This window comes from Bradysia coprophila, unplaced genomic scaffold (genome assembly GCF_014529535.1).
Source record: "Bradysia coprophila strain Holo2 unplaced genomic scaffold, BU_Bcop_v1 contig_350, whole genome shotgun sequence".
NCBI classification, from domain to species: domain Eukaryota; kingdom Metazoa; phylum Arthropoda; class Insecta; order Diptera; family Sciaridae; genus Bradysia; species Bradysia coprophila.
In genome coordinates this window covers 4,288,909-4,314,236 of record NW_023503608.1, presented here as the reverse complement: position 1 = coordinate 4,314,236, position 25,328 = coordinate 4,288,909, and the positions used below count along the sequence as shown (strand labels likewise).

The 25,328-nt window shown below is 33.7% G+C and overlaps 1 protein-coding gene across 1 annotated transcript; it reads left to right on the top strand.

Moving 5' to 3' along the window:
- Window positions 1–542: 542 nt before the first annotated feature.
- LOC119080341 (fringe glycosyltransferase-like) lies at window positions 543–23,935 on the top strand. The gene is made up of 8 exons (XM_037188637.1): window positions 543–1,192; window positions 6,390–6,629; window positions 14,257–14,305; window positions 14,377–14,479; window positions 22,833–22,971; window positions 23,037–23,214; window positions 23,569–23,663; window positions 23,725–23,935. Exons 1-8 carry the CDS (start codon window positions 1,052–1,054, stop codon window positions 23,854–23,856), a joined length of 1,077 nt encoding a protein of 358 aa, XP_037044532.1. The 5' UTR covers window positions 543–1,051; the 3' UTR covers window positions 23,857–23,935.
- The last annotated feature ends 1,393 nt before the right edge of the window (window positions 23,936–25,328 follow it).

Sequence of the window (25,328 nt, the reverse complement as noted above, 5' to 3'; positions counted from 1 at the left end):
ATTGCTGTCCTGAACCTCAAATCTAGCTACTTAAAGACCGAAAACATGGAATAGACTCAATCGTTAACTTGTCACAAATCAGGAAAATCCTCATTTGCAATCCCATAACTAGTTCCACCAGCATAAATTATTTTATTACTCCTCACCTTCCCCATCGACGACGGGTCGGAATATCTAAAATTGTTAAATATTAACACGTTCCAACAAAAACTAGCTTGTGAATCGACGATTGATCGACAGTTAAACATCGACAAACCGTTTTATACTCGTATACCAAAAAAAAAACCCCGATCTTTTCAAAGTGAAACAAGAACAAGAATAAATATCCGCAACTAGCCATCAGCCTCCAGCCAATGCATAAATGCAGCTTGAACTAATTTATCATTCTTTTTACGTCTACATAATTTCGTATAAATCGCAACGAAACGACTCGATGATCAACCGATTCAGAGCCGGTGTTTATACCATATTCATGGATGGAAACGTCTTTCACTGTATTATATATACCATTCGGAGGTCTCAACTGTTGCTTTTACTCGAAAGATATTTAGTTAAAGTTAAATCGTTGCGCGCGCATGTAGTCACGATGGATAATGTGAAAATAAAATAAAAAAAAATCTTTCTGTTCGCATGATGTTGATATGTGTTTTTGTTTTTGCGTTTATTTTTCCTGCCTTTCAAACAACATTTTTAATTCGGTAGTTTGTCTGCGGTGTTGTTCAATTTTGAAAAATCATTAAAAATTTTGTTTCGACTATCGATTGTGCATCAGCGAAAGTTATATCTCTACAATTCCATATGGCAAACGATTTTTGTGTTTAAAATTGATGATTTCGTGTTTAATGATACGGAGTCAAAGGTTCGTTACATGTCATTATCGAAACAATCAATCGTATAAATCATATTTTAGCAGTTATATCCACATCAGTGCGAGAAGTGAAAATTAATTTTGTCGAACTTTAAATTGAAAATATTGATTGGGAACCATTCGTCTTTTTCGTTGGCAAGATGGACTTAAAAGTTTTGCAAAAATACGAACAGAAAAAGCCTAATGTGGTTTTCATGTAAGACTAGCTTTGATAGTGTTCCAAATAGGGTTAAACTGATGATTAAGGTCATGGCATTCGTTGCTCTGGTTTTGTATTTAACTTTGGTTCTGTGCCAGAACGTAAGCGGATATCAAGATTTAAAGGTAAGTTTGATGTGTGCAATTTTTGTTACATAAAAGTGTATAAAATTGAATGAAACATTCTTTCTGTTGGCGTGTGCCATTCTTTTCGTTTCCATTGTTTTTTCACGTTCTATATCAGTTCATCAACCAACTAAACACCCATCTCGTAGCATTTGAATTATGATCGTTGTTTGTCGTTTTTTTCTCTTCATTTCTTTCCTTTTTTTATTACATTTCATGTTCGAATGACATCTAAATTAAGTTCTTCTTAAATATAAAAAAAATGTTAAATGTTCCACCAAACACAAAAGACGTAATATATCTTCCCAAATGGACAATACATAAATAAGAAATGTTAAATATTCTTCGAGTGGTTTTTTTTACTCTTGTTCTTGTTTTCCGTCTTTTTTTTTCCTTCAAATTGTAAAATGTCACGAAACACTTTGTTGATATTCCATGCCCGGGTTTATGTTTCTTATGTAAAATATTTTGGATGTCATTCAAAAGAAAAATGTATTCATAAAAGATCGGAAGCAAAGTATTGTGGCAAAAGTCAATAAACGTTTCGAACCGTTTTGCCTCCAGTCATTGGTTTCCTCTTTTAATTGTTTTTTTTCTTTCAACAATGTACATGGTGATGTATTGTCGTTTAAAGTCGAAGCTTTCAGACTGATTAGCCTTTTCGAAACATGTAGTCATCTTTTTTGTTAAAATAAAGAAGTACAAGATTTCAGGAAAAAATAAAGTTTGTGGGCTTAGTATGTAGGTGCAAGTCAACATTTTAACTTAACATGTTTATAGTGGCCTCGCCATTCTTCAATGAGAAGTTCAAATTTTTAAACAGACCACCTTACACTATCGATAAAATATTCCCAGCTTGGTCAGAGAACGAAAACTTATTCGTACTAATTATAAGTCTAGTCAATGCACCTAGTATAGTAGTAGAATATTGCTTACGTCAAATGGAGTAATAAAATATGGCAGTCTACCACGTAACTTTCCATTTACACTACTGCAATGACATAAAACATTTTTTACTGCTATGCTAGGTGCTTTGCCATAGTAAATAGTGAACTTTATCCTCACCTGTAATTTGTTTATCAGACTAGTGTGTTTGATGCTAAATCTTTAACTTGGTTTAACTTACGATATTAGAGAAGCTCATCCGGATTTTAAAGATTCCCATTCACCATTGATTGCAACTTTTGAACGAACTGGTCACCCTGCAAATTTTACTTTTTCAAACTGAATTTCAATTTGAACTGACGCCCACAGAACGTGTACCCTTAGAATAACGTAAACGATCAGCATGTGTCCTAAAATAATGAACTAAATTGCGAAAAAAGAAAAAGAAAAATAACAACAATACTACGGGTCTAGCTAATATCAATAACATCAGCGTTTTATGCAATACATACAGTTATAGGTACGGCTTCATGTTTCGCAAGTGGGATCACTTAATTGCAAATAATGTTTTCCGGACAATGTTAAAGCAACACACGTGTTAAACGATTTATTTGTTCAGTATAGACTCAGCACAAACACAAATTCTTTTTGTTTTTTAAAAACATTTTTTTTTGTTGTTTTGCACAAGTATAAAACGAACGTTTCAATCGTAAAGATTGGGTCGGACAGGAACACCAGTAAATTAAGTTGTTTAAAGACGTTGAATCCGTTTACATGATGACTACCATTTCCTTGATTAAATTGTGTTTTACTGAGCCTGGGACTCGTAGCGGATAAATTCGTTGCTATTAGTTTCCTGAATAGAAAAAATGTGCGACTGTAGGATAATTTCTAAAAATTAAAACGAACGAAAAGAATTAGAAAAAGGGAATCCAATCGATTTAAAAATCAAAATTCATTCGACATATCAAAACGATTAAATATTTTGCATTCAATTGAAAATTTAGCACTTTTGTTATTTATCAATTAAAGGAGCAATCAATTCATCGTGCCATGATGAACAACATGAAATTAATTTATTTGCACTGAATCCAATAAACAATTTGTGTGTCTGTCGTGCTATGATGTGAATAATTGTGAGATATTAAATTTCATTTATTTGAGTAAGCATCACAGTCGTAATATAACTCCATTCAATAAATATTAGTTAAACCAACAGACCGAACGTTTAACTCATGGGTGGTGAAAGAGAGAGAGAGAGGACATCCAGTGTATAGTATGGTTTTATGTATAGCGAAAAATTGTTTATGAAATTTGGTCATTGTTTAGAAAAATATTTAAATATCAAATTCAACGCGATAAAATATTATGGTGTTGCCCAGCAGTGTTTGTTCATCAGAAACACAAATATTTATTTAAATTTTAAATGTTTTTAGAATTTAATTTAAATTATAAAATGTCGTTTAAATTCGGTGTCAATATTTGTCCCATGATAATAAAATGAAAGAATTTATTTCGGAATAAATAACGTTGAATTTGTCGTTTTGTCATTTTATATTTCTGTTTATATTCAAATGAAAATTGGTTTTCGTCTTTATTATTTTCTTCTAACATTCTCAGAAGAATAGTGTTAGCAACGTTAGAGGAACTACCAAAGAGACCGATACTGTCGACAAACAAAATTTATTATAATTTTCCACGCAGTTCACTAGGTCACACTGCTGGCATGTGTCGAACGTGTTAAAGAACTTTTTGTCCTTAATTTAAATTGTAAATTGATACAGGCGTAATTGTAAACTGAAAATAGGTAGCTTGCTTGAATGACTGGAATGAATAATTAAACTTGCGTCATACATGTGGGTGATAGGAATTTATAGATAAAAAATGGGGCGTTGTTGGTCCTGCAAAATGTTTCTGATTTATTGTGGTCTTCTCATAAATCACTAAGGTATACCAAAGATCGGGATATGTTTCTTTGACATTTTGACATTAATGAAATGGACGATAAGGGTTGAAAGTAGACGTGTGCGCCGCCGTCGGCGCGCCGCCGAAAAAAACCTTCACGCCGATGCCTCGCCGCCGCCGTCGAAAAATGGGTCACACCGCCGCCGCCGCCGGTCATCTGTCGGCGTGTCGCATTAGTGCAAAATAAACCAAAAATTCGGTTGATGCCCGAATGTAAAGATACGAATTAGGCACGAATTGCTAGTATCAACTAGAGTATTAAATAAACTAGATCGAAACTTCATAAAACTGTTCAATTGATTATAAAAATTAAGTGACTTTTCCTACTTCTCTTCGTTTTGTAAATAGTTAATGTGTTACCCATACTGCAATGTATTTCTGAAGCTCACGAGATCTGCAACAAGATGAGGATCTGGCATTTCTTAGTGACTTAGTGACTTAGGGCCTTAGTGACTTTCTATTGAAAATCGGGAAATTTTCCTGATGAAAGAAGGAAAGCCGGGGGAGGGGAACTAAGGATCAAAGATCTGAGTTACTGTTTTTATTTTTGAAGCCTCCCAGTCTTCCAACCTAATCTAATCTACCCCTACTGCAGCGGCTTCATAATCATACTTGGAAATAACACTCGAAAAATTACATAACTTCGAAAGGCACACTAGTCTCTCAGCTAACGAATTGTCCAAGTTCATTTGTATCTTGTACAGTATCGACTTAATCTAACCAACAAATTTCCGTTATATTAGTCTATGATTAGAAGTATCTTGCTGTACGCGAGCCCAGTATGAGGAAATTGTGCAGAAACGCACGTATCAATTAACTTCTATTCTAATAAACGTTCCCTATTCTAGTTAGACTTTGTTAAATTTATTTATTATTCACATCAAAAACGTAAGTAACAAACGTAAAAGGAATTTTGCTGACATAAGTAGTAATTCTGGTCTTGACTCGTCATTATTAAGTGAATGTATGATTTCACAATTAAATTCGATGCCAAAATTAGTGAATTTGGCTGCAAAATTATTGTGTATTACCGCTACAAGCACTTCGAAAGAACTTGATTTTTCAATAGCACTGATGATTATTCACTCGAAACGTTTGTGTTTGCGGATAACTTAAAACTGTATTCTGTTCATCCATAATAATTATGGTATTATTGAGGAAGCAAAATTTTGTAAAGGCCGACCTCTAAAAACTCACGCCGCCGCCGCCGATGGAGCGTATATCGGCGCACACGTCTAGTTGAAAGTAAATATTAGGATTAATCAAATTAATGAGTTTACGTTCTCGACTTCTACTCACTTGTTATAACTCCAGTGTACTTATCAACTATGAATTCAAAAACCTATCGTTCTCAAGAGACCGAGAATGAAATGCAATTTATATAGTCCTGCCTTGTACGCGCAAACCCAATTCCAATTTAACTAGAGACGGATATACGTTCGGATCCTTTCGTCTGGACCGAAATAGGTTCATGTTACTACGTTTGCAAAACGAATTCAATCAAACACTTGAAAATAATTTAAACAAAAGATGTAACAGATTCGATGTCTATGACTAAATGACTACATTACATTTGAGAAAGGAGCATAGGTTTCGAAAAGATATAAACATTTCAATACCACTTCCCCCTTTTTCCTTTCAATTTATATAATTAATATATTTTATATAATAATATTTTATATTGTAAATGATATAATACAACGCGTAAACTAATAAGTAGTACATTGACAAGCAATCCAAAATCCCAATGATGTCCAAGCAAAATACCGACCTCGTATGTAAAAATTGAGTTTCGAGAACTATTTGTCTAGACAAAAATAAGATGAACCATGTCGCATTATTAGTAGTAATTATAATTTATCAGACCTGAACTGGTCCTCTAGGCATGCCCGAATGGCTGCATATTCTTTGTATGAATGAAGGGGAATGTAGCGCTTCTTACTCATTTTCTTCTTTTAACGTGTGAAGGGCGTTTTTGAGGCCAGTTCAGCCCTGTCATTCTTGTTTAAGTGTTAATTTATCTACGTTAGGTCATCAGACTGACTTTATTCTCAAAATTCAAATATTTAGTCTCTTAAACTGTTGAAACCTCGCAGTGTGTTTCGACTAAATTATTTCTTTTTTCTTTAAATTGTGCATTCAAAATGTCGTTACTCCAACTGTTCGCATGTACACTTTACACTCGAGACATCATCAACGCTTAAGTTGACATAAATATTTTTCTTATTTTTTTAATTTCTTTCTTTTTCTTCATTTGATTATTGAACTTTCCGTATAGGACTTTATACACTACTCCAGCATTAAGCACTTTTTTATTTATTTATTTTTTCTTTAACTTTATTTCCAGCTAAGTGATTCGTTTCGAAGAGTGGCTAATACAGTTGATGTTAAACATGACTTTCGAATAAAGACAAACATAAAGCCGAAAGATGAATTGAAAATACGATCAGCAGCAACATCAGCAACACCGAAACCTCCAACAATCGAATTGAATGATATTTTTATAAGTGTTAAAACAACAAAAAGTAATCACAACAATCGGCTGGACCTTATATTAAATACTTGGCACCAATTAGCTAAAGAACAGGTAAAGTTATTTTTTCTTCATCTTCTCCATTCGTTTACTTGTTGAATTGTTCGATTGTTTTATTTACGATGGGCTGGTGAAGGATTTTGTTTAATATTTGATTATGATTTTTGGAATTGTTTGTGAATTACAACAATTTATTTAAATGGAGTGTTTGTAGGACCCTCGAAAACTTTCTTTCGGTTGGAAATTTTATTTACTTTTACTGGGTGTTTCTTCTTGTGAATTAATTATGTCGTCCGATGTTGTTGTTGTTTTTGAAGCCGTGGCATATAATGTGCACGTGTGACCCCAATCAAAATTTTCCTTTTGCCATAATCACAATTTATTGACTTCAATGAAATTTCTACTCAAACGTTTGAATTATGGTAACATGTTTGGTATTCGACATAAAAATTTCGAGAAATGTTCTATGAACCAAAAAAAATATTTGCCACCATAAGCCAGACAACCCGCACTATTTTATCGAACGCTTTAGATAAGAGTCTACCACTTTAAAGTCACACTGATATACGAAAGGACACTCAATCATTCGAATTAAATATTGATTTTGTTCGGCTTAAACAAGTCATCATTTGTGAAGGCAATTCTAGAACCATTTATAATACGAAACTTGTCATCATACAGCAGATAGAGAATATTGACGATCAACATCTGAATCTGAGTCAATGATTTATCGAATTCTAATAATATAGACGATACCCAACAATCATATATATACCAATAGCATACACACTCTTAACATCCTCCCCTTACATATCACAGTCATAACACATATTGACGTTTTCATTATATTGTATGGTTTAAAAACCGAGGCAGAAAAAAAATAGAGAGAGAAAAAAATGTTGAAATATCTACGAACAGAATCTGAATGAATTGGAAAAAAATCTGATTTTTTTTCGTATTATGTAGTTCTTGCACCTGCTGTTCTCCATTAAAAACACAGGTGAGTTTATAGAGGTTATACCATTTTATACATTGGAGCAATTTTATACACCGATCGTTCAGTTTATTGTATGTGCATCAACTCTACTCTACACCTCTTCTGATTACTTACCTTGAGATTGTTGGCCGTGATAAAAGTTCGATTAAATTTTTTGTATTTTTATTTTCCATCGGAGTTTTTTTTCGATTGGTCGTTTTGTGAATGCAGAACAGTTATTTTAATAAGACATCATTAAAATGAGATTTAATTAAATTGGAAACCGTAGGGAAAAGAGATTTTAAATTGGAGGATCGATTCGGTTTAGGGAGTTTTATGGTCGAAAAACCAGCATTTTATTCCATCAGACGATGAGAGCTGCATCTGCTGTTTTATTGCTGTTAATTTAAAATTTTGATTGGAACGGTTTCGATGCCAAAATTAATATTTTTAAAGTGAAAAAAAATTCCGTTTAATTGAAATTGAACGACTTATGCCCACACATTCCATATATATTCATAAAACGATCAGTAATAATTTTGAAATTTATATATACCATCTCCTCCCCTCTATTTTCTGTTGCAGAAAAACAGAACTCATTGAAATCAATCAGACACATCTCGGATGCTACCAGAAGTTTTGCTGGCATAAAATTATATTTATGAGTTCAACTAATCAACGCAATTTATAGGCGTACTATATACACACATGCTGCAATATGTATCAACAGTTTTTAACCATGTGTAAATATGAACATAAATTTAATGATCACAAAAAAAAACTTTTCCTCTTTGATGACACATTAAGACATGTTGAACAGTTGAACTTAAAATGTCACAGTAAAAAAAACATTCCGATACCCGTTTTCTAAAATGTAACTCGTTCTTCCATATGGGAATAATAATTTTTAAGTCTTCGAGTTTTTTTTTGTTGATCACATTTGCTGCATTCGTAATTAAGCAATTTTCACATGTGTGCACTGTGTGTGTACATAAAAATTTTCTCGAATTTAATGGGTTGACAATAACTTTATTGTTTAGAAGGAATTTATAGGTTCATAGAAGACTCTCTTCATGTTCATAAAATGGTTTCGTTAACTGCTGTTGGTTTTATGGGGATCGTAAATGGCGTTTTTCTTTGATGTTGAAAAGTTAATTGGTGGCAGTTGAACTGTCGAAAAGAAATTAAACGAATTGAATTACGGATAACATTTACCAAATATAAATACGGAAGACTGGGTTCAATGCCGCTAATACCAATATTTTGAGCAAAAGAAGTCTCTTCAACTTTGACTTAGAAATCTGTCTGATTAATTCGAAAGTAAACATTGCGATGGAAGGAAAAAGGCATATTTTTAACTTTTTCTATTTTCCCGCACCTCCAGCGTATTTCATAGATCTATATTTCGCTGTGTCAACTGTTTGTACATGCCTAACTCCACTGTAAGACGAATTTATGCGATTTTAGTTTTATCAAGTTGTTTTTAAATGCCCTTGTGGTCTTATATAACAGCATTAGTAATGGTATGAGTCTGTTGAAAATGGTTTCATCAAAAGAAGTAATAGATTCTAGCATTGAACGTCGTGAGATGTTAAATTTAAAAACTTTTTGTGTGCACCTAATAAATTCACCATTTTCATTACTTCACCCCGGTTCGCGACCTGTAAATTACTCCCATTATTTTTCCGATTTTTCTCTGGAACTGCCGATTTAATACACTCGCAATTCATAAAACTGAATGGCCAGCAAATGGGCTATTATTATTTATTATCACAGTCCACCATAGTCGACTGCATAGAAAGTGCCATTAGGATTTGAAATAATCGCTGTGCTTATTGAGTCTGATAATCTTACTATTGTGTCGTGATGGTTTTTCGATCATTCATCGTATTTTATACACCGAGCCGAAGCATTAGGTTTAATTTTTTATATTTTCGGTTCCATTAAATTATACAAAACGCACATTTTGCGCCAACATTAAACCGAACCATTTTCTGTCTCCTTCTGTACTCTCCTTCAAATCCACACATAAATATTAAGTTACGTGTGCATACAGAGAGTTATGATTGTAAAGTTTATGCTCGGTCGGGCATAACAACAACCATATCGTAAAAATGTCTATAAAAATTTGGTATGTATGGTGCATGATTGTGTATACGATATTACATTTTATGTTTCGAGATGGTGATGTTATATCCTATACCTTCCCGACATATTTTGCAAATATGGAAACACATTATGAATATGAATTTCGAAAATATATCGAACACATTTTTTTCTTTTCTTTATCTTCGACGGTATATACTTCTCTAAGTAAATAGGCACATAAACCAATTCAAAAAAAAAACCGAACTAAATGAAGGCGTGCGATTCTTATCATCAGAATTATCTTTTCGTTTTTATTTGCATACAATACGGTTCGGTTTTATGCGAAATAGTCGATACAAAGTATTTATTTAAAAAACGAAAAAGAAATCGAAAATAATGTAAACAAATTTATGAAAGTCTCGTAGTACGATCTCATATCATATTTAGTAATATGAAAACCTTTGTCTGGCTAAATAATCAGGATGGCAATGACTCTTCCAAGGATGCATTTAATGCGACATCGCAAGAAATGGATGATTTTGAGGTACTCAGAAAATTGCTGCATTTAAATTCGTATTACAGTTACTTCTCCAGCCACTTTATATTTTCCGTTCAGAAAAAATATGGAAATCGGATACGACGATGATTGTGTTACTGAGCACCCGAATAAATACAATTCCATCACATTCAGCAATTTGTTTGTAAAGAATGGACTTTCCGTGGTATAAGCTACAACTCACAATGCGAACAAGCTAGCTTACAGTAACTCCTACAAATGTATTAGTCATCAAGGAAAAACCTCTTACGGACGGACGGCTACACATCTGTTTTTGATAACGGCAACCAGAAATAAGCGGGTTAATGTGATCTTATATAGCCAAATGCATATGTTAAATGAAATGAAGTTATAGATTTCTAATCAACATCTCAAAAGCAGTTAAATCAAAAGAAGTAATAGACCCGAAAATAATGTTGCTCACTTGCTTTCTCTACAGTGAAAATTTTATAACAAGATTTTCCTATGAGTTTTGAATATCTATGTACCTTTGGTCTCGTTGACTTTATATAAAAATATTTTTCTCCGAAAAATGAGATTCAAATAAACAAGATAGGCGAGATTAATCAAGTGATAGAACTGAGATGGTAGTTTTTAAAGAGGTCAAGGGACGCTTTTGCAATTAAAAGAAAAAGTTTTTGAAAGTGGATCGGATTATGTGCCAAAGAATATCAGGGTCTCCCCAAACTCCAACATGTTCTCATTGAACAACAGAATATTTCCTCGGCATAACGTTTTCATGTAGTTGCTACAGCGTCTATTGTGTCTATAATTAGAACATTTCTTTTATCTCCAAATCTAGACTTCCAACGAAAATCAATAATTTCATTCGGAGGTTGATTGTTTCGTTTCATACTGATTTAACTTAATAACAGTCATGTTAAATAAGTAATAATCCCTGTCTTGTCACGGATATAGCCACCTTATTGTTACCGTTTGTTTCTCTATGATGTACAATTTGGGCGTAGCCAACAAACTCTTCATATATTTTCTAGAATGACATCATTGTCGTACCGAATGTGTACAATCCATTTTAAAACAAAAGATCTCCGTATCTTATCGAAGAGACTTAAGTTCCCATTAACCTAAATTTATTTATCTCTGTTGATTTGATCTGGAGACGTGAATGTTTGTGGAAGAAATACGCCTAAATTTCGCTATTCTACGTCTATCTAAACACAAAACACGAAAATTATTTTGCCTGTTCAAACATCATCATAATCCTTCGTAAGATATTCATGTCCTTTTACCACACACAGATATAATATTTACTTAAAACAAAAAAAGGTGATAAAGAACAATTCAAAGAATTTTTATTTAGTTAAGGAAAGACGAAAAAAATATTCTTAATGCGGGTCGTGTTTTGGATTCGTAATGTTTATTCTTTAATACCTTCTCAACTGAAAATATGGTTTTCTATACCATATTTTTGTTGTTAAGTAAGATAAAATGAAATAAAAAATAAATTTTAAATCTGGCTTCGAATATATGCATGCACAAATATAATTCTTAAAGCATTTAAGACTCCATTAAAGTCGAGTGCCTAAATAAATAAACAAACATCGACATGTTTAGTTGGCATGTGTATGCTAAAAAGAAGAAAAAAAAATAATTTTTATATTTGTTGTTGTTTGTTCGGTAAATATTTTATCAACAGTTTTCTTTGATTGAAGCCTGTAGACGTGATTTTACGTATGAAGAAATTACGTCCTACCCTCTAAGAACTCCAAATAATATATTTTTCGGAAAACATTCGAATTCTTTGAACATAATTTCAATTAGAATTAATCAATTCCCGGAGGTAGCTTTTTTTCGGCGTCCGTAAGAACACTATATTCGTACACTTGCAGTACAATTTCCTGTTCACACATTCGGCACACATTTTCATTTATTATGTGACTCACTGCCCGGCTTCCACATCGAGTTGACTCATATACTTTGGAACACATTAATTAAGAAAAACGAATTCAAAATCTATTTCAACTTCAATTTGGGTCATAGTTGTGTGTACGAACAGTTAATAATGTTATTTCATTCGGATTATAATATGTTTTGTACTTGTCCAGTTAAACTGGTATACTATAGAATTTTCTGTATTATTCCGTTTAATAACTTCTCAGCACGCCAACACTTCCAAATATGATGAAAACAGTTTTGTTTCTCTCTTTTTTTTCTGATTTAATTATTTGATTGCAGATTAAAAACAGAGTGTACAACGTTTTTATTTATTTTCTTACGTTTTTCTTGTAATTTGATTTTAATCTATCGCTCTTGAGGTTGTCTTAACATTAATTTTATGTTTTACTTCGATGTTATGGCCGCATAGTGTGTGTGTGTTCAATTTCCCAACTAGCCACTCTCGTAAAACATACCCACGTAACTGAATAAAATTTAATTTAAACATAAACGTTTAATTAATCAGATATTATATTGTGTATTGCGTGAGTTAGAGCGAACGCATGTTCGACTCTGTTGGGCTATTAGACGAATTACACACAAAATTTAGCTTTCTAATACAGGTTGGAGAATCTGTTTTTTTTTTGGCTTAATGACACCTGACAATCACACGAAGACGAAGAAGATAAACACGAAAAACTCTTACCTTGCCAAGTTTTGCGAAATAATTCGTAATATTTGTTATTTGTCTTGTCTGTAATGTACTTAGTGTGTTTGATGTACGTGTACTGTACATAAACCATTATCAGATCTCGAGAGCATATTCGCGAATGACAAACAGTTTGGAGTTCTAACAAGGTTGTTTACTACAACAATAAATTGAACCATTGTAATGGTACCCAAATGGTTCGGGTATCTAAATATTAATCAAAACTTTCAAGAATTCGTGAATTGTTTTTTCGGGGATCACAATCTCCCATAGGTAAAATACAACTCTTTCATCTCGCTTGATCTCATAACTCTCGAGGGCTTGTAACTTCTCACAATATTCAGAACTATTGATGATTTGATTTGATGACTATGTAGTCACCGGAAGGAAAAAGTAAAGAAATTTGTAAAATCAAGTTTTGACTACTTCAGCTTTGACAGTCAAAACTGTCCAGCTTGATGTTTCCATGCTCGACGCATTCACAATTCATAAACTAATTTTGCTAATTTCACCAAGAAACAGACTGCTTTTTCCAAAGTGTTTTTTTGGCTAAGCTTATTAGTATAACCTAAGAAGTGGATGGTGAAAATAATCGTTCAGATCAGTTATATTACTGGTATATAATTTAAGGTTAAGCCAATATCTTAATAATTTGAACGGAAGCATACCGAACTGCAGTCTCTATCATCAAGATAGTGTTAAAGAAAGTAATTTGCTATATTGAATCGAGACGATTGCCAAATAGCTGCTCCTTCTTTTTTTTAAATTGTTAGTGAAATCCGTAAATGTTCCAAATATCGTGCTTATCGTGTCTACAGTTAACAATCTCCGAATATTAAGCAGGTAAACTGTTTTTTTGTACGAAAATTCTCAATTTATTCCAACATGTAATGATGTAATACCAAGCATTTAGTACAGGAAATACTATATCGTTAATGTAATAGCGCAACGCCTTTTGATAAAATGCTCGCAGCCAAAGAATGAAAAAAAAGTAACATTCGTTTTATCACCTACTTCTAGGTAAATTAACACATTTTTCTTTTGTGATCCGAAGTGAAATATTTATTTTAGTTTTATTTTCGTTAATTGTATTTGCTCATCTAATTAGTTTTATGGAATTCTTTCATGTAATTATATTTATTTTACTGTGGGGTTTTTACTGAAAAGAACTTTTATGCTTAACACAATATAAAAGAAAATTCATCTGAAAACTTTTCAAGTTAAACAGCACGTAGAGATGGATTACAGAATTATACTTTTATTTAATATAAAAACGAAGAACAACGGAAGATATAATACGTAATTTATACTCCCTACACTTCAGTCGGCTTAAATCTTTTCACGTAACTGTGAAACGGCTAATTGAATTTGTGGATTAATTGTATCATACAGGGCACACACACACAACAGACAAATGAAATCTTTTCTATAAATTTGTGCTTGTTTCTATTTGCAGACTTGGTTCTTCACTGACGATGACGATAAAGTTTATCAAGACAAAACCGGTAAGTTTCTTTGGCGAAGAAAAAAAAAGTTATTTCATTGTGACCCGTTTTTAATTCTTATAATTCTTTAGGTGGTCACTTAATAAATACGAATTGTTCGAATGGTCACTTCCGACGAGCACTATGTTGTAAGATGTCTGTAGAGCTGGACATGTTTCTGGAAAGTTCAAAGAAGTAAGTACTTCGTTCGAATCTGATATTGACTGATTTCTGTCTTGTGCTGCTTTACATACCAGATTGTTTATGCAGACTGATGAAATAATAGATTCTGTATGAAAAAAGTATCACCCTCGATAAACTGGATCTGCCAGAATGGCATATTTTCAGTTACACTACACAATTATTAGAGTTTTTTGAATCAGAATCTCGAATAGAGTAACGAAACAAAAAATAAGCAATTTTGTCGCGATCAAAAAAAAATCTTTAAAATTTTTGGATTCGAGATACAAATGGATAGACAATATTGTCTTTGAGCTTCAGTGCAGTGCGTTCATAGGTAGTTAGTGTAAAATCTAGTGAACTAGACTGGTCTGGATTCGAAAAACTTGTAACTTGAATTTGGGTATTTCTTGTTGTCAATCGAACCAAAGTCAAACATCACTCAAAGGCAAATTGCGAAAGAATATCGACATTTTATGAGTCAAGCCGACGGCGATCCAATGGAGATATGGCTCAAATAAATCGTCGTTCAATTCTGATAATATCGTGGAACAACTTTTTTTTCGAAAAAAATTTGTTGGGCTGTCATGGCCATTAGAAAATTTTTCTCCGAAGTGGTAGCGAAAATCGTTTTTTATCAATTACTGCAACATGCGAGATGTGAATAATGTCAAATTGTACACGTTTCTGAAGGTCAATGGTAAACCTATAACTAATAAAATTCGCTCGAAAAAACGTTTTTTGGGGAACTTTAAAGTTCGATGATATTCCAAAATTTGATGGGTTGAGATATATTGTGAAAAATCAACTCAATTTCTATCTGGAACGGTGGGTATGGTCGAGTGGGGTGTCAATGGATAGAGCTTGAAGTAAGCTACAAAACTCCGGGTTAGAGCTTCCAGCTACTAACTTTCGCAGCCGCCCAGAGCCCTTCAAAAATTTCGGTTTTTTCGAGGTTTCTCACTTGTTGCGGCGGCTGGGTGGGCCGAACATCGGCGTTTGTTGGTCAATAATATTCAGCTCATTGACCTTCAGAAACGTGTACAATTTGACATTATTCACATCTCGCATGTTGCAGTAATTGATAAAAAACGATTTTCGCTACCACTTCGGAGAAAAATTTTCTAATGGCCATGACAGCCCAACAAAATTTTTTCGAAAAAAAAGTTGTTTCACGATATTATCAGAATTGAACGACGATTTATTTGAGCCATATCTCCATTGGATCGCCGTCGGCTTGAATCCCGATTCCATATAAGCTGTTCGAATTTTTGACGAATTGACTCATAAAATGTCGATATTCTTTCGAGAAAAAAGTTGTTCCACGATATACTTCGAATTGAACGACGATTCATTTGAGCCATATCTTTATTGGATCGCCGTCGGCTGGAATCCCGACTGTTCGAAGTTTTGGCGAATTCACTCTTAAACCCTGAGATCTAACACTGATGCCTGAAACTTTTTATAAATTAGCTAACTTTTTAGGACCATAATAGCAGCATCTGGAACTCAGCCATCGATAATCGCGTTAAATCTGCTACTTCATTTGTTTGAAGTATTATCCAATGTATGAATTATTTAACTTCGTTTGGTTTAGCATAAATTTGGCTATGATGATATTAACTAAGAAGTCTTCATTTGTTATTGTCGTCGTTGTTGTTGATAACAGATGAAATAACGAAATGTAGATGAATGCCATTAAATTTTGTTTTCTTCGAATTAATTGATCTGGACCAGCTTCTGAAATCTTTGCATTCACAAAATGTTGCACAAAAAACATTGTCTGCTCGTGTGTGTGTGTGCTGTGTGCAGCAAACCTCAATTAATGAATTCTTATACATTTTATCGTCATATTTATTTGAAATATCGAATTATTGTAATTCAAGTATACTTATCAGCTCAGCTAAATGGATTTGAAATGTTTACGAGATTTTAATAGCATCATTAATATAAAAGATACGATTTATTCAAGTCTTTGCGGCAAAATTTACCATTGAAGTGAGTTTCGGTGTTGTTTTCCAATATTTCTGTGTTTTTCTCTCTTTCTGTGTTGTTGTTCTTTTTTATTATTCGTTTTTTCGTTGGTGCACAATTTATATGTAAATGCCTCAAATATATTATTTGTGATAGCCTAAGTATGTTGAATAAATTCGACATAACTTTTATGATAAATAACATTTAAAGCTTGAAAATTGAACCGATAATCCATTATTGGAATTGATTGATATGAAATCTACTGTACCACTGTACGTATAATACATTGAATACGGTACAGAACAAATTCGGTTCGGATTATACACAAGGAATTCATGAATTTCGAGATGGTATTCGACATTCGATGATTTAACATAAATTTTCTACTTAAGTACACACTTTATGACTCCCGTAGCTGGTTAGCATTTTAAACGGTGTGGAAGCGAATTGTCTATAAATTTTAATTAATTTATTTTCGCCTTTTTGTTTTTTTCCAAATCGAACATTTTTCTGCATCATATGTAGCTGGCATATAAGGCGAGGGATTAAATTTTTGTTTTATTATACGATGTTAACCTGGCAGCACACCTTTGTCGGAAGTTTTATTCATAGTTTTACCGAAAGGCTATTACCACTGTTTTTCATAGTCGAGACCTTTGAGTCATTTTGCTCCAATCGAATGTACATTCCAGTGAACGTTTTATACTGGTTAGAAACGGAAAGTGGTGTTATCAGGGAAAGTGTGGTATTAACAGCTTAAGTTGAATGCTACATTTTATTTTCCGGATTGTGAAATAAATCAAGGATTTATAGGAAATGACTCTTTTCAATGGAATTTACGAATATAAACCAAACGGTCTGACTTTATGAGCGTTGGTCGTATCCGATATTTTTTCTATATGGAATTTTACTGTGAGCACACTTCTTTAATTTACCCATTTTCATTTATTCGTCACTTCCAACTGTAATCTCTTTCGGGTGGATTTATTATCTGCTGACAAATAAAGCTCGAAAATAAATTAAAAGCAAATCTGTCATAAGTTTAATGAGTTTTCCATTTTAACTTTTAATTTCCTGTCCTTATTTATACTCTTCCACAAGTTCTTTCCATATACCATGCTGCACCATTATATATACGACATGCACTTCTGAAAATAGTTTACTGCTGTAATCAAGTAGCGGATGGTACCTAGTTCATGGGAAACGGATATCTTTGCATCTTTTACATAGTAATCGTTTTCATTTACTATGAATCTCCGGCAGTTAAGAATTCACGAGAGCCAAGAGATTATTTAAGAGAGTAGCTGGTCTAGAGTCCTCCACTTAAGTGTAGTGCATTCGAAAGTCAAGAGAGAGTAACGAGAGTGCCATGCCATCGAAAGCTATATTAGAGTCTATGCTGTACCGTCCACTATATTTATTGAGGTTTTTTTATTACTTTAAGAAACTTTAAGAATGGATTTGCGAAAATTTCATCCAGCTTATATGAAAATGAGATGCAAGAAACTACCGATCTGAATAACCGATGGCTCTATAGAATCGCCCTGACAATTTTGTAGATCAACTTTTCTTTAGTCGTCGTTTTATATTTGACAGAAAAGTAGACCGAAGAAATGTTCAATGTCAAATTTGTCGTGTGGTTGTTACTGTCCAAGAGATTAAAAGGCCGAAAACCGATGCTGATTTTTGATGTCTTGCTCTTCCTATACAAGGATCTTTCGACCTTTTTTGGGTTTATATCGCAGCATCTTTGTAAGCACTACAAACCTTCATACTTCCAAATAAATCGTATGTCTATTGGCGAAATTATTAGACCCGTACGAAGTACTGGGGTCTTATGGGTTTACGCATACGTTTGTAACACGTCGAATTGGACTCCCTGAGTAAGGGAAACCTATTGTGGTTGTCTAGAGATGCCAAATCCGCGAAAAAAAAATGTCCGTCTGTCCGTCTGTCCGTCTGTCCGTCTGTCTGCACGATAACTTGAGTAAAACGCATCCGATTTTGAAAATTCTTTTTTTTCCCGTTTGGTAATGTCAAAAGACAGGCTAAGTTCGAAGATGAGTGATTTTGGATCGACCCCTCCCGAGCTGTGGCCCAATAAGTGCTTTACGGTTTTTCGAAGATATCTCCGGACATTTAAACGTTAAACTTGTACGTGATACGTCAAATAAAAGGTATTTACAATACCGATCGACAAAAAAAAAGTTTATGGAAATCGGATGACCGACTCGTGAGTTAGACCCCTTGGTGTGGAACAGGCACAGGGCGGCAAGCAGTTTTTGCTTGTAGGTCGGCCATATTTGAACATATTTCGTATGTTTTAGCTTTATTAGATAGGTATTGACCGTACCAATCAGGGAAAATTTTTTTTATGAAATTATGTTCTCCGGAGCGTGAGCTAGGTCTCTTGGAGTGAGCTCTTATCTGGCTACTCGGAAGTACAGTGAACGTGGTGTATTTTGACAATATCTCGAGTAAATTTTGACCGAATTTCATGAATTTTTTTTTGTTTGAAAGGTATTAACGAATGTAAAGCGTCGGTACTATTTCCGGTCTCCTAACAAAATGGCTGCCGGCGGCCATATTGGATTTTAGTAAAATAGAAATATCTTGGTAAAAATGATACTTAGAGAGTTTCTGTTAACATGGAAATAATTTGTTATGTGTGTGGGGTTTCAGGGATTCCATATACGGACATCTATATATACCTATATACAGCTATATTGAGCTATATACAGGCATATAGAGCTATATAATAGCATATATTTATCTGTGAAATGTTTATTTATAGTGAAATATAGTTAAATATAGCGGTATATAGCTGTTTAAATAGGAATTTATGAAATTTGTCTTCGTACGGGGCTGTCTATATTGCCTCCGGCAATTTAGTTGTATATGATAACAAGGCAAAGAGTGGATAATGTAAGTGATTTTAAAGGGAGAATAGTTTTTCAGCAGAGAAGAAAATGAAGTAAGAGAAATGAAGAGTTTCACATTAAAGGCTTTTGATACGAATAGGTGTTTCGTACGGGTCGGCGTTAGCTATGTTTCAACTTTAAGTTCACGAATTAAGTTTTTTACCATGCGAAATGGGTCTACTTTTATTTATTTATTTATTTATTTCCTTCAGATCACTTGAATCTCGGTTGGTCGAGATTTTCGCAAATTCATTCTTAATATTTTCTTTCTCACCGAATCTGCACTAAAACGATTAACCTGAAAAGATGTTAAGCATAACCTTTTCTCATCATCATGTTCTGCAGAACAGTATCATATCAGAAGATTAAATTCTTCTTCCGTACAATAAATCTATAAAATTGTTGAAAACGAAAAGTTAATCAGACAAAGTGAATGAGATGGTCACAAGTAGTTGCGTGTAACAAATTCTAATCAATGAAAGACCGTATCTTATTCTCCGAAGCTTCATATTGTGTATACATATACGCGATCCAGGTCCATCACATTTCATCCATGTTGGTCGTCAATGAGCCATGAAAATGATTTTCAATTTTTTTTTTGTTCTCTTCTGTTAACTTCGTTGTTTATGGGCAAGAAAAAAACCACCACATACAAAATTACACTTTAGGTCTGACACTCTGACTGACTTTAAAAAGAATTTAAAGCGTGACCGGACGTTTCAATTATGTTTTTATTAGAGTCAATTTAATACAATGAATAGTGACATTTTCTTTGTAGCTGTTACTGCTGGTTGTATTCCACAGTTAATAAGTGCTATATATAGTAATCTATGGGTGAGTCGTTGTTTTTTTTGTGAAACACCAAACATACGGATTTTTAGAAACCGCATGCCATGTTAGGCCACCTAAAACCTTTACTAAAATTGTATATATTGGATTATAGCCTGTGTGCGGCGATGACCGTGTGTGTTTAATGGATGATTACAAAGTTGAAACCAACATATATCATAGACGAGGAGGGACATGGACTATGAACATGGAACATTAAATTTGTACATTAAAGTCGATGAAGTCCATATTTAATAATGATAATAAAAGCTGGGAGACGAGATCATAAAATGAAATCTAGAAAGAAAAAAATTTGAAAAATATTTTTTTTTGTATTTCGTTGTTGTTATAAATTGATATTCATATGGTAAATGACGGGGTAATTATTTTTGATTAATCTTCACACATCATGTTTCAATAATATATCGTATAAATTGATCTTTTAAAAATGAGTTGTTTTTGAGATTGTATGTAATTATAATGAAAATTAATATTATTATAAATGGTATGAATGGCTGGACGGTGGGAACTGACAGGTTTTAGTTTTGTGGGGCATTTTTTCCAACCATTTTTTTTCCTCTTCTGTACTTGAAATAGTCAAGATCTAATCGCGGGATTACCTTTTTACAATTGATTTTTTGGTTAAGTGGGATTTTTGGTTCCATTAACATTACGTTGATCCGAGTCATTGATATTGACATCTCCTTGATTATACGAAATACAATGTTGGCTATTAAACGTTCTCTCGAAACGTCGCAGTGTTCATTTATTTTTACATTTTGTATTGATTAGTATTAATAGGTACCAATTGGTATAAAATTTTAAAAAAATATTGAATTTTTCACATCAAATTTACACCTGTAAATACAAGTCATTGATTCATGCATTCCTTGTCATTTCAGTGACTGTGATAGGTCGGTTAAATGTTAATTGATTTTTGTGATTGATGTTTTGTCAGTTTCTTAGTCAATCCAGCTAACTAAAGTGATACCGTAGTTATGCCATCAAAGTGTCGATTGTCATTTAAGTAATAGGTTTCATTGTCAGTTCACATAAAGTTGTGATGATTAACGAAAAATGTGAAAGAGAGCTAAGATTATTTTTTAAAGAGAGAAAAAAACACTTTCGTCGAATCACAATTCTAGTATAGTGCCTCTGCACAACGATAACGAATACACAATTATATATGGATAATGGATAATTTACATCAATGATCGATCAGGACATTGCATAAATATTATTCAATTGACATCGCCGAGTGCAATCTACCCGGATTGTGACCGAATCTATTACTTCGTTTTTTCATAGTTTTTGACGGCATCAGTTGACATCAAATCTTTTACTTCAGTTAGGTTTAACATACATTTACTTTAAAAAACTACAATTGCTAAACCTCAGTGCTTATTTTTGTCGTCGTTATCAGTAACAGCTGACATTTTACTTCTTAGTCTTTATTGCAAACACGACGTTTTCCTTACGGTTTGTGCGTTTTTCTTTATGACCGATGTGATCGCCACATGGTTAAAATGTATATCATTGCGCATGACACATCTCAAGATTTTACCTTTGAAAACGTTTCGTTTGTTAACCATCAAATAAAACAGCCTCGTAGATCAAGCTATGGTCAGACATATCAGTTTCTATAATCATGTACCAACGAGCGTCTGAAAAGATCGATGGCTCTCCGTCTGTTTTCAAAGAAGTTTAATTTCAATCAGATCATTGCTCCGCTCACCCTACCTTACCTGACAACAAGTTCGCTAGGCTGATCTAAATAAAATGAAAAATTCAATTAAATGTGGTCATGTAACGTGTGCATATCTGCATTAAATGTTGCCTTTCACGAAAGTTAGTAGCCATAAATGGTTACGTACTCACATTAACTACCATAATTTTGAGTTAATAAAGAGATTTTATTTTCACAATCTCTATGTACAACTATTAGAATGTACAAAACATGCCATTAAACCTGAAATGCTATACGACCAGCCGCTATTATGGTCTCTCTTAAAAATTAATTTCCGTTCTTTTCAGTTAATATGGCCTGGAAATTAACTCAAATTAAGTGCAGTCAAATGTTCTTTTTTGTATTTCCAATTTCCTTATCTCTAATCGAACAAAGGCGATTACTTGGCACGTTTACACTCAAAAGGTAAATGTTAATTTGACCGGTAAACGAGCGCAACCGCATGCAGATTATAGATTGATAAAGAAAAAAAATGCAATTCCTTATTAATGTACAAATTTATTTTCGCTTTGTTTGGCATTGGAAGGTGTGGTTTTTGCGGGTACATTTGAAATTTACTTTCATTTAAGATTTTTGCACATTAAGTGTGAGTCGAAAATGAATATTTAATAACCAGTTACCTTAAATTTATGACTTTACCATCGACAGCGAATACAGAAGATATTACATAGCAAAATGTATGTTTCATTGTTTCAACGTAACGAAGTAAAAGATTTTCTGTCAATATGTTCAAAATGATCACATCAAAAGAAGTAGTAGATTCGATAATAATCCGATCAAATTAACATTTACCTTTTGAGTGTAAACATGCCAATAATAATATGCTTTTGCCATCTACAAAATGTAAGGCCAACTGCTGGTTTGAGACACTAACCTAGATTTTCTTTTATATTTTCAGATGGTTCTGCCATTTCGACGACGACAACTATGTAAACGTGCCCCGTTTGGTGAGCCTACTAAACGAATACAGTCCAACCATGGAATGGTATTTGGGTAAACCGAGTGTAGCGTCTCCGTTGGAAATTCATCTCGAATATGTAAATTAAATGCAAAGTTTTTCCTCTGGCTCGCTGTTAACAATAAATTATTTTTAACGAAACAGAAAAAGCGTAAAGTATCGGAGCCAAGAGTGAAGTTTTGGTTTGCAACTGGTGGAGCTGGTTTCTGTATCAGTCGATCATTGGCTCTGCGTATGATGCCCATTGCAGGTGGTGGCAAATTTATTAGCATCGGCGATCGAATCCGTTTTCCTGACGATGTGACTATGGGATTCGTTATAGGTACGTTTTGTTTTGCCTCATATTCAAAGTAAATAGCCTCAATACGAACAACACACACTCTACGGATAATAGCGGCAGAGTCAAAATGACCCAAAATTATATCGGCTAAACTTGAAGTTTTTGGACAAAATGATGTATGGACGACGTGTTCATTATCAAAAATAAGGGGCACCTTTCATACATCACTGTTCGATTGGACCACGGGAACCACCCGGAACCACATGGAACCACTTGCAAAAATCAAGCAAAATTTCGACTCTGCCGCTCCGTAGAGTGTGTGTTGTTTGTATTGAGGCTATTTAATTCAAAGTGGATTGAAAGAAAATTTCTAAATAAAATGGATCATCCTTACAGAACATCTTCTCAGCGTACCGTTAACGGTGGTCGATCAATTCCATTCACACTTGGAGCCAATGGAATACATCGGTTCTGATACTTTTCAAAATCAAGTACGAAATTAAATTTACAATCGAAAGAGGCGGAAATTTTAAGTTTGAATTTTCTTTCCAGGTGTCGTTCAGTTACGGTAAAAACCAAAACGATTGGAATGTAATCAACATTGATGGCTTCGACAAACTATCAGATCCAACGAGGTATCGTTCACTGCATTGTCATTTGTTTCCACAACAGTGTAAGAGATGATGGTCGCTAACCGACGTTGACGCGATTTCTGATTTATTTTATGTAAAACTAATGAGTAGAATCAAAAGTCGATAAAAAATTATTTTTTTTATATAAAAACCAAAAATACGTGACAAGTGAGTTCTTACTCTGCGAATCTGTGATAAATGTTTATGAAAAATGAAATTGTTCAAAATGTGCAACATTTCACGTAGTGTAATAGTAAGTTCTTCCAGTTTTGTGTACATAATTTCTATAATATTCAATAAAAGTTCTTATTTTAACAAGAGTCTTCTTTTACTCTTTCTCTAACCCAAAATATAAAGAGAAATAAAATGAAAGTTTGGAGGATAGCTTCGGAATCGTCAAATGTCGAACGGAGAGTAATGACAGGGCATGTCAAACGAATGTGCTGATGGGTATCACATAGTTCACGAATGTAATGAGGAAAGAACAGAGAGCACAAAAGATAACTAACAAGCCAACAATGTCATCTGTCTTACGTGAGACTCAATTGTACGATAATATTTGTCTTACGTGAGACAAACTTACCGTTATTTCCACATGCCCAGCTATTTAAAAAACCCTTTATGTGCAACAATGTGCATTAGTTATTTATGTAACAAGAATCGTATCAAGGCACACGACGTCTTGCCAACCTCGGCTTTGCCTCGAATTGGCACTAGTGCGATAAAATACGTTCATATAACATTACATACACTGCGTAAGTTGCAAATATCATCGCTGAAGTGTGTAATAGTATTTTTCGCAATTCCGGTCCATAATCATCACCTTTCCATGCATTCATTTAATGTCGTTTTGAAGGTATTTATTTCACTGTATTTCTGGACACAGTGCGATATTAACTTTTTTTCGCACGCAGTGCGATATCAACTTTTTTTTGCACGCTAAAGAACCTATTACCTTCAACAAAGGCTAAATTTTTATAAATAAAAATCTTGCATTGACCAGAAATCGAACCCCCGACACCAAAAGGTTTTTGAACACAAAGTAGCGACTATAGCCATTCGGCTGTAGAGTCACACAATTATACCGAACGTATTGTTGAAGCGTATATACTAAGCGTTGACTACTCGATTTCATTCAACGCGTCTCTTTACATCACATTGCAATGTGTATTATAACGCAGCCTTCTTTATCGTTCAAATGAATTTCTGTATACACAAGAACTTTGGAACAAAATGTAGGACATGTTTTACATTGGAAAGGTGATTATGGCCCGAAATTGCGAAAAACGTTGTATCTACCACGGTAGGTATGCCGGTATTTTTTCGCACACGACGTCTTGTCGACCTCGGCTTCGCCTCGGGTCGACAATCGACATCTAGTGCGAAAAAATACCTTCATACCTACCTTGGTATGAACAACTATTTCGTACCAAGACAGTAAATGACGATTTTTTTCAGCACCAGTCCTAATTTTTCCTGTCGATCCATTTCCTGTCGAGGTACGAAAAACGTTTTGTGCACCGG